Below are 11,132 nucleotides of genomic sequence, written 5' to 3' on the forward strand. Positions count from 1 at the left end.
TCCGTTTGGAAATGATCAGTGGATTTATTCAGGCCAGTGTTTTTAATAATGAAGTTGTGATCTTTACACACAGACACAAATTTGTTTCTGACCAGTGCTTTTCGTTAGCTACTTACTAGTTACCTCAAATTTAGGCAAAATGAATGCAGGAATTTTATCATTTTAATGGGTTCAGCACCTTTTTCACACCATCACGAAATGCAAAAATTGCTTCGAATAAATTTAAAATGGCATGTTCTGGCTTCTGAATCCTAATCTCTGACTTGCATATTGATTTTATATCGGGTTGCAGTATTAGGAAAATGCAAATGACTATTAGAATATGAATATTTGAAGTACGCATGAAATTTACAAACAAGTTACAACAGCAGTAACAAACTAATGCAAAATTAGTCGTCCTTGAGACGATTCCACAAGCATGTGGAGTTAGGCTTGTCATGCTCGTTTCATTTTCAAATGTAATTAAACAGATCCTCAGTGTTGCCCTCTGTGTCATCTCACACAGAGGGCAACACATAAATCTGCATACTCTTACATATGCATGAACAAATGCTAAATCCCTGCATACATAATCAAATGCCTGTAACTATCACTTTGTTATTTTTGAAAATTTTGTCCTATTGTTTTTCATCTCCATTAGATTATACCTAAAGACAACGAGACGAGGTCCACACTAATGTACAAATACATCGTCCACGAAGATTCAGTGCCCCTTAACAACAATAATGTCATTCAGGAGGACACATATGAGTGGGCACTCAAGAGCTGGTCCCAGTGTTCAAGACCTTGTGCTGGAGGTAACGTTCAACTCTAACAATCTATTAGCTCTTCTATGTTACTCAAATATGTACATTTATTTGAATAGCACTTTTCACAGTACACAAATCATGATGTAAAAATTTATAATATCTTAAAATCTGCATGCCTTATAGTCACATTTAGCGGATTATTTTTGGGCAATACTATAGTTTACAATTTGCAATAATTAATGCAATCAATTGTATCCAGTTGTATATAATAATTCAAATCAATATTAATGTATACGTCACATTTTTGACATAACCTATGAATATATATTCAATTCATTATAAATTATTTTTAATCATTAGTTTATTCATTTTTACTTTAATAATTGTGACACCCAAGAAAAAACATAAGGGTCTATTGGGTTTATTGAGGTGGATTTAGTTCTGGTAGCCCAGTCTGGTAACATTACGCATCATGGTTCTTTTGGTTCTTTCATTTTATTTAATCTTTAGGATTCCAATACACCAAATATGGGTGTCGTAAGAAAGGTGACAACAAAATGGTGCACAGAGGCTACTGTGACATCAACAAGAAACCCAAACCTATTCGAAGAATGTGTAACTTACAGGACTGCACACAACCACAGTAAGTCGCATTTAAACAGTTTTTAACACAGCTCACAATAACTGTAGTCTTTTTCACTGAAATGAAAGCTAGAATGGGTTGTCATGGTACAGTATGGGATTTCTTATTTCATCATATTTAACTCAGTATAAACATCACTAAATAAAGTATAAGCACTCATGCTTCCCCAATTCTAGCTTGGAGAGCTCTGAGCTGGATTTTGATTGCGTTATACCATTGGGTATTCTTGCTTCATTCATCTCTCTTATCAGAAGCTAAGAAGAAATCTCAGCGTGTGATTGTGCATATCTTTCATATCTGGGAATAGTTTGCCTCAGCCTCATGACTTTCTTCCAACCTTTCTGAAAGAAAACCAGAAATATAGTTGTAGTTGCTTTTGTTTTGTTTGTATCCAACGTGTGTCCATGACTGGCTTGTATCATTAATGCATGGAATGTATATATAAGAATTATTAAGAACCTACACAAATCACTGAGCGCACATCATCTCAGCACATCTTTTTCATTTAAATATGCACAGTAGGTTGTAAATGCTGTATATTTTTATCACAACATCACAATCCCACTGTCTCTCCACCTGTTAGCTTTGAGTTTTTCAGTACTCTGGTTTGAAGTTCTCATAAAGAAAAATAAAACACATTTAAGTTTTTAGTGTTCTCTCAAGCAGATATTCTTCTTTTATCAGCCATAGCCATCTGTCATATCAATTTATATGCTCTGCGCTTTCTGCTGTTCATAGGCTTATAGTCTTCACAACAGATCCAGCTGTTTAATAATCATATCACTACTTGAAAAATGTTTCTATGAGACCTACGTTTTGTTTTTTTGTCAATGGAAATGACATTTTTACTTCTGTATAGTCTTCTAGATGAATTACACTTGAACTGTAAGGAGCTGTTGTAGTGTTTGATTTATATCCATTTATATAGTGGCTGAGTTTTGCAGTCTATCCCAATTGTTTGTTCAATGGTTACATGTGCGCAAAAGTTTTCCTTGTTTTACTGTATGTCTGGAAAATTCATGGGCATCATTTTGTTTTAAAAAGAGATTGGGACAGTTGAGGTTTTGCAGACATGCTGGTTGTGATGTCACAAAAGGCATGGATATGAATACATTAATTAGGTTCATCTTCATATTTCATCAGCTATTCTATATGCAATTTATAGCATCTACATTAAGCACTTGAGCAGTCAAGGGTATAAACAGTGTCTGTTAGAGCAACATTTCGATGAAGCCACATTATTACATTCAAATAACAGAATAGGTGTCAGGTTTGGGTGAAGGGAAGAGGCGAGGACTCAATATGCAGTATAAATGTGCTTTTTATTAACAATAAAATAAAACAACTAAACAAACTACCCCAAGGAGGAAAATAGGCAGGCAGGCCAGGATAGGGCACAGCAAGGCAAGGCAAGGCTGGACAAGACAGGAACCACCATGGGTACATTCGACAACGAACTGGCACAGGACTGCAAACACAAGAAGAATAAATAGGGAGCAAACAAGGAGGTTAATTAGGGAGACACAGGTTGAGCAACTGAACCAATTATCAGATAACAAAAAGGGTGGGGTCAAGACAAAAGACATGAGAGCACGGCACACAGAAACAAACCAAACAAAATCCATGTGCTCACACAAAACAAAAAATCAAGCACAAGCACATGGCCAGCAAAACAATCACAAGCCATAGGCTCGATCAAAACGCACTCAAAGCCGCGCGCTCCCATGAAAAAAAGACATGACAGGAGTGTCAGTGCTCTGTCACAAAACCATGAATAAACTAGACTGAAGTGACAGAACCTTGACACTAGGTCTACTCATAAGTTGGAGTGAATCTCTTTTGCAAATATGTTTTTATCAAGATATACTCAATCTCTATTGGGGTACAAGTCTCTGTATCAGTGGCTTTTCAGCATTTCAAAATCCACTTGTATTAAGAGGGAATAAAGTGGATGCCACCACCTGCTAACAGATGGCTGAGCTTTATAAATCATATATTTGAGACTTCTAGATATGCTAAATGAAAGAACATATTGTGGTAGATGTTTCAAATGAGTAATCAGTTCCTTTGATAAACTAGCATCAGAGTGACTAGCGCTGTAGAGCTCCACAGGACACTTTTAATGGGATTAGAATTTGAGCCTCTGATGTGTGATAGTCAATTGTTTACTCTCCCACGTCATGTTCCATATTTCATTCTGAGAGGAAAGCCACCACAAGCTTTATACTTTCTCAAAGATTATACTTTTAATGTGGCACAGGAATGAAAAATCTCTGCCGATTGAGGCATGATTATTCATTTATATCTCTTAATACTTTTGAAAGTGAACACAATCACCATAAATAGGGTTTGTAAAGGTGCACAATTGAATATTTTTAGGGGTAAAAATGACAACTATAGAAATGTAATGGTTAACTACAGGATCTGTTGCAAAATCATTTCATTTTCCACAAGCTGAACTGTTGCTGGAGTCAGCTGTTGTGACTCCTTCCTATTTCGATTCTGATATTTCCTTGGTGTGCCCATCATTCACAAGGGCTCCGACATCTTCCCATCTGTGGAGGATAAGATTGTGCTTGCAGTTCTTCCTGCATTTCCCTTTTCCCATTCCCTTTGCATTCACTTGTCCTAGTTTTTTTTTTTTTTATCTTCCTCACTCTTGAAGCTGTCTCTGCAGGTGGTGGACATTTTAGTTTCCCTTGCCTCCCTATTAATAAGTAGTTTTTTTTGCTGGAAAATCTGTGGAAAAATAATTCAATATAGTAAAATGTGTCAACAAAAACAACCATATCTTAATGCTAAAAGCATTAATTAAATGAACTTAAATATTTAATAAACATGCAGGAGTTAAGGGAATATATCTATTCTGCAGGTCAGCCTGCAGCTTCGTATATAGTCTACATTCTCCTCACTCTGCTGCTGAGGTTTTGGTGGCTTGTTTTATTAACAAGCTCGGTAGAACATCTCTATTCTGCCCAGCATGGTCTTCAACAGGCATAAAAGGTTAATTCACTCAGAAATGAAAAATCCTTCATTTACTCACCCTCATGTTGTTCCAAACCTGTATATAAAAAAAGTGTGGCATGTACAACCTATTATAAAAAAAGTCATTTTGTGCACCATGACAGATAGAATGTCATAAATGTTTCAAAGGATGTGAAGGTGAGGACATGGCTGCACAGTCTTCACTTCATCTTATCAGTTACATTTCTGTTTAAGCCACGATATTCAGCAGGCAAACAGGCTTTTCAAAAAAGCACCCTAAATCCATCTTAAACACTCCAGTATGGTAAATTAATCCAGCAAGTGAGACACTTTCCGGGGTACGTAAACGCCTCATGTTCTTTAGTTTCTAATCAAATCTTTTAAAGAATGACCCGTTGACATCCTCACATATGTATTTACCTGAAAAAAGCATTAACCTGCCTGTAATACGTTGACTTCCTGACCATGTCATGTGGCTGTTTATTGTATTAAGCACTTCATTACAATCAAGCATGATGCTGGTAATCACATGAACACTAAAAGCACTTCGGGCTATGCGCGTTACGATAGCAGGAGATAGCTAGAAGAGCAGCATTTTGCATTAAGCCATTAAAATACATTTTTTCAATTAATGTGACTTTTCATTTGAATCTTTCAACACAACTATTATATCTAAGCAGATGTCAGTGTATGTTCAAGGTGTATAACATAAGAGCAGTAGTACAGGCTGCACTGTTTAATTATGCCAGTTCACACAGGTCAATGATGCCTCTGCTGATGCACCACATGGACGAGTTATAAAGTCACAAACGAGGCGTAAATGACCTTCTGTAGTGCTCTCTGTTACACAGGCTGGTTCAGTCGCTGAACATGTTCCTCATTTCCACAAGTGTATTTATTGTGAAGGGGTGGCAGGTCAATTATAGTCAGTAGTTTTTACTTTACTCTTCTCTCCAGTGTAAACTCTGGAGGGTCTACAGCAATGATTCTCCGATAAATATGGCATCTATTGTTCATCATAAAAACTGATTAAAAGGGATCACCGAAAATGAAAACTGTATCATCATTTACTCACCCTCATGCAAAAAATCTTTTCAAATTTTTATGTTGACTTGCTGCATTGAAAAAAAATTCAGTTCAACTGAAGTGCCAATGTTAAAAGACTTTCAGTTCACATAATTGAATTGAGCCAACTGAAAATGTTCAATACAGCAAGTCAACATACAGTTTTGAATTTTGAAATCTTTTACGGTGTGTCATTCCAAACCTTCATTACTGCTTCTTCTATGGAACACAAAAGATACTTTGAAAAATGCTGGTGATCAGACAGTTTTGGTGACTTCTAGATGTGTGGACAAAAAAGCCACTGATATATTTCTCAAAATATCTATTATGATTTATTCTTAATTGTAAGATTGGTCTTGAGGTTTATAAAAGAGCTGCAGATGCGTCCCACTTTTAGTTCACCATGCCAAGTTTTTACATTCTCTGATCACATTCTGAGTGTTAAATGAACGATCTGATTCATTTTATACTACACAGATTTGTTAGCAGCTGGTCTGTCAAAGAAATAAGCAGGAAATGTGGTGTGCAGTTTTATAGTCATGAAATAATGGGACCGACCTGTGAATGGTAACACTAGTCAGATAGATAAGGATAATTGAAAACTGTAGAGATTTTTTTTAGAATCAGAATGATTAACATTTTTAATGTAATCAGCATATGTATTTATATATTTCTTTACAAATTCATGGTTTATCATTTTCGTTTCAATTTCATAAAAAAAGAAGAGATTATCACTGTGAAGAGAATAGGCCTAGTTTAATAAAAACAAAAAACAAACAAAGAATAAATAAATAAAAATAAATTAGTTTGTGATAATTATTTGTCTGATGATTAGCTTAAAGTTATAATTCACCCAATAATGATTCTGTCATCATTTACTCACCCTCAAGTTGTTACAAACTCAAACAGGTTTGAAACAACTTGAGGGTGAGTTAATGATGACAGAATTTGAATTTTTGGTTGACCTATCCCTTTAAAGGTGTGGTATCATATACAGCTGTTGAGATGGTATTCTCATATGAAACTAAGTAGAGGTTTGGACATGGAAACACTATTCGATACATCACAACTTAGCAAGCAGATTTCATTTGTCTTCTGACAGATGGATCACAGAGGAGTGGGAACATTGTACTAAAACCTGTGGGAGCTTGGGATACCAAATCCGCACCGTGCGCTGTGTCCAGTTCCTTCATGAAGGCACAAACCGCTCCATCCACAGCAAGTATTGCAGCGGGGAAAAGCCTGAGATCAGGAGGCCATGTAACAGAGTGCCCTGCCCTGCCCAATGGGGAACCGAGGCCTGGTCAGAGGTATGTTTTTCTCAGGTCACATGATGTTTTGTTGCTATGAATACAAAAGCGTTAGCTGTCAAGGTTTTTGAGAGTAGCGTATTGGGAAAGTGAGAAGATTGGTTCAATTCTATTTTGATATTATCTGCAAGCAATTTTCAGTGTAATTGGGCTTGAAATCATTGTGAAACTAAAAAAATCTAATTTGAAGAATGTTTAATACATCCTAGGATTTTTTTGTTTTGTTTTTTAGAGTGTCAAGAAAATAAACAAATTAGGGCTTATTTCCTTTTAGTTTGTACTTTTTACCTTGAAATTAGAACCATTCTCTTTCACTGATAATGTCTAAGCGAGTCCTGACATTTCCATTGATTTTAAGTCAGTAATGATTTTGATTCACCAAGAGAATTTCATGACAGTAACCTCATTACCCAGCTGTGTCAGAATGTGAAGCTAAAATCCAGGCTTTGAGTGTTTCATTGCCAGAAGACTTTTGAAGATTTGAAATATTATGCAGAGATATCAAGCTCAAGCCAGTACGCTGCAGGTCGGTGTAATCCTCTGTTGAACCAGTCTATGTGGTATTGATTTTGAACCCAAGCAAACGGATTCAACAGCAAGCTCTGTCAATGAACAATGAGTCATTGATTAGGCTGACTGTAAACTCATAAACTGGACATTAGGCGCATACCAGTTTGCATGCTCATGCACTCTATGCCAGTTTGTAGTATAAATAGTGTGTTCACACTGAAAATTCCAAGAAAACAAATGGCACTTCAAATAAATGCACTTAATTAACCGAAAAAAAAAAAAAGTTTGTTGGAAACTTCATGTACTTAATTGTCACAGCTTTTCTTACATACGGGAAGGGGAGAAGCTATCAGAATCTGATGCAAAATAACTTCATAAAATTCATACACTAGATCAGAAGATCCCAAACCTTTTACTGAGAAGAGCCAGAAATCAAACTTGATTGAGGGCCTTGGGCCAAATATAAATCTTGCTTTATATTCAACTGTATTATATTAAAAATGATGTTATAAAAATGAAATTTGCTTAATAAAATAATAAAAAAAGGTCATCACTGGTCAACTTTGGCCTGCAGGCCCCTGGTTTCTGTTTCTGCAGTGTCACTCTTTGTAGCCCCGTTTACATTGACATCTCATTGGTCTAAAGTTCTGCTCCTCATAACTGTACATTGAACATCAAATATCTTCTGTCTGACTGTGATTGTGTCTTGGATAAACAAATCGCATTGTGCTTGTTTAGGACACAGTGTTCGATGTTTGAAGTCATATATATGTAGTTTGTAGGTTCTCCTCAACTTCTTTCTTTTCTCTCAGTGCTCGGTGTCCTGTGGAGAGGGTGTGGTACGACGTCTGGTCACATGTCGCATTGGAGATCAATGCACCGGTGAGAAGCCTGAGTCACACAGGCCCTGCAGGCCAGGACCCTGCCATGGTAAGACAACACAGACACGCCATTGCAAACTCTGAAAGCCAAAGCAGAGAATTGGTTTAAACAGAGAGCAACACGGGGACAACAGTCTGCATTCATTAAGCGATTTTATGGAGTCTTGAACGGCTGATCTGTTCATGTTGTTCATTCAACAAAAATAAGTCTATTGAAAGAGAATGGAAAATATAGCACAATGCACAAATTCATCTGCATTGATGACATTATTCATGGTGCTCTTAACCACAGTCAGTTTCCCAGAATGCTTTTGTGGTCTGTGAACTTCTCAACTGCTCTCTGGAGAAGCTTGTTTACCTTGTCTCAGTTGTCTGTTGAGAACTTTTATTTAGTCATGCATTACGTATGAGAAAGCTATTAATTCGATCACATAATGCCTACAAGCTGGAAATGAACATGAGTTTTGGCATTGTTTCATATTCATAAATCTACTCTCTTTCAACATTTCTTCCCAAAACCAGTCGCATTTCCGAATCTATGAGCTAGAAATTGTACATTTATCTTAGTGATGAATGCAACATGTTTTACTGCCATGATGTGTAGTGCCTACAGCACAGAAAAATCACAGTTTCTTTGCAAACATGAAAGCCTAACTTTATTCAAGAGAACTCACTGCTTTCGAGAAGTTTCCTCCAATCTTTTATTGCTAACGCTCAGCTGGTCAGCCTTATTTGTTAGAACACAGCAGACATCACTATGAATAACACTTTCTTTATATCTGCTTGCATGATGCTTCCTCTAATTCCTCTTTAATGCTTTTACCCGCACCTGGATGACATCCATCTCAGTGGAAGGTTAACAAAACACCTACCCTTTACAAATGGCACTCTTGCGGCACACTGCTTAACTTTTCAACTGCGTACAGTATAAAGCAGGACTCCTTAGGGAGTTGGAGGCATTTAGCTTCTTTTCAATTCTAAAAGAAAAACTCGTTTGTGCTTCATCTGGTGACAGCAATCTATAAACCAGCTTCAACTGGAATGGCTCTTTTAATGACTTACATTAATTGAAAGACCTCATGACTGCTGCATTTGTTGTGGGCTTTTTCTTTTGTTTTGATTAGAACAGTGAGAGGAGAGCAGAATAATAAAGTATAGCTGAGGGGATCAGGAAATGATGCAAGTCCGAGTGAGCCACACATAAGTGTCACAATGTAATCTACAGTTACAACGTTTACTCCACTGATTTATCACTAATTATGGAGACTAGAGGGAAAGTTCACCCAAAAATTCGGTCAACATTTACTCACCCTCGTGTCGTTCTAAACCTGTAGACCAGAGCGATAAACACTTGTACACAAGCAATAGGGAAAACTGCATTCTGACATACAATTTCCTCATAGTCACACAGCTGGTTAGGAGCTATGAATACTATGTGTGAGAATTAACCTGCGCTAGTCTACAGATGAGCGTTCACACACATACAATGGTATTCAGTAGGGTCACACTGTAAATCTTTTATTCAAAGTCTAATTTAAACATTAAAATAAACAAAATTTGAAAAATGTAAAAAGCAATTTATGAAGAAATGCTTCAGAAAAAATAAGAAATAAGATTCTGCACTATTTGTGTGATAATCAAATATCAAAATCAACAGATTTTTATCTGAATATTAAAAAAAAGATTATGTACTGTATAAAAACAGCATGTATTCAAAACATATATTTTAATGATTCAGAAAAGAATAACTGTCTGGCCAAATGATTTGTCATAGTAGTACAGCACACTGTGTATGTATATTAGCATCATTTGTTTGCTTTTGGCATCTGAGGAATCTGATGTCAGACGTAACACAAAGAACGGCCAGGATAATGTTAAAAAAAAGCCTTTTGTGTTTCACAAAAGGAAGAAAGTCATACTAATTTGGAATGGCATGAGGGTGAACTATTGGGTGAACTCCCGTTGTGGTCAATATTATTAGGTGAAATACTGTCATAGTTGTGCATGGGCAGCCTATTTTACTGCATGTAAAGAGACATTGTTTCTTCAGTGTTTGGTAATATTGATGACATAAAGACCCTGAGTATTCAAAAAAGCTGAAATGTGGAAAAGTGTGAGAAATAAAATGTAAAAAAATAAAGCCTTCTGCTTCTCTGACAGATGAGCCATGCGGAGGAGACAAGTCCATATTCTGTCAGATGGAGGTTCTGGCTCGTTATTGCCCGATACCAGGTTACAACAAGCTCTGCTGTGAATCCTGCAGTAAGCGAAGTGGCACTTTTGCTCCTCTTCTGCACGAAGCTGCTAAGACGCAGGAGGAACTTCGCTTTGGTTCAGCCTCCCAACTTCTGGAGACACTCTCAGCCTCTGTAAATGGAACTCTGAAAGTCCCTCAGCAGCACCAGCGGGGATCCTCGTCACAAGGCCAATTTGCCAAGCAGACCGCCACTCCCCCGCCTCGCAAATCCAATACCGAGAACAGCAAGACTCAAAAGCGCCTGAAACCCGGTGCAAGGAATCTGCCTGCAATGACGATCCATAGCTTGTGGAACAAGGACGCCGCTAAAGATGCACCATGGCAGCTGGAAAGTTTCCAAGAGAGTCAGTGGCCGACAGCATCATCCGAGGTGGAGAGATGAAGGCTAGTTTGTCTCTTTCTTCCTCTGGACTCTCTCTTATTTGTTTGTTGTAGACATTAGACATAACATTCATCTTTCCCTTCACATCCTCCTCAATATATTTAAAAGCAAGAGAGAGTAAAGTGCTGGTTCACTTTCAAATATTCTCAATTCCCCCGCCAGCAGTATTTGTTTTTTAAAACACACTTGTCAATCACACACTGTTGTGATGGGGAACGTGCCAAAGAAGTTCTTATGATGATCCTCTCAGCAGTCTGGTCTATGGGGGTTTGGTGCGCCTACACGAAGAGACTCCAGTGGTACTCGTGAGGAAATGCTTGTAGTTGTATCAAACTTCACAATCTTTAAAG

General features: G+C 37.2%; 1 protein-coding gene across 2 annotated transcripts; it reads left to right on the forward strand.

Annotated features, from left to right (window-relative positions):
- The first annotated feature begins 645 nt into the window (after window positions 1-645).
- Window positions 646-10,884, forward strand: LOC107574063 (A disintegrin and metalloproteinase with thrombospondin motifs 3-like). 2 transcript variants are annotated; one of them, XM_016260534.1, is made up of 5 exons: window positions 646-797; window positions 1,260-1,392; window positions 6,524-6,752; window positions 8,075-8,192; window positions 10,304-10,884. In XM_016260534.1, exons 1-5 carry the CDS (start codon window positions 677-679, stop codon window positions 10,780-10,782), a joined length of 1,080 nt encoding a protein of 359 aa, XP_016116020.1. In that variant the 5' UTR covers window positions 646-676; the 3' UTR covers window positions 10,783-10,884. The 2 variants fall into 2 exon arrangements, with proteins under 2 accessions (XP_016116020.1, XP_016116021.1); XM_016260535.1 differs by having other exon boundaries at window positions 6,545-6,752.
- The last annotated feature ends 248 nt before the right edge of the window (window positions 10,885-11,132 follow it).

The sequence above is a fragment of the Sinocyclocheilus grahami genome, unplaced genomic scaffold, assembly GCF_001515645.1.
Source record: "Sinocyclocheilus grahami isolate Dianchi unplaced genomic scaffold, SAMN03320097.WGS_v1.1 scaffold2105.1, whole genome shotgun sequence".
Lineage (NCBI taxonomy): Eukaryota > Metazoa > Chordata > Actinopteri > Cypriniformes > Cyprinidae > Sinocyclocheilus > Sinocyclocheilus grahami.

Bases quoted from the DNA above. Each gene is read 5' to 3' on its own strand.
- LOC107574063 (XM_016260534.1), top strand. From the start codon at position 677: ATGTACAAATACATCGTCCACGAAGATTCAGTGCCCCTTAACAACAAT. The intron at 798-1,259 runs GTAACGTTCAAC...TTTAATCTTTAG, and splicing joins TTCAAGACCTTGTGCTGGAG to GATTCCAATACACCAAATAT. The intron at 8,193-10,303 runs GTAAGACAACAC...CTTCTCTGACAG, and splicing joins CAGGCCAGGACCCTGCCATG to ATGAGCCATGCGGAGGAGAC.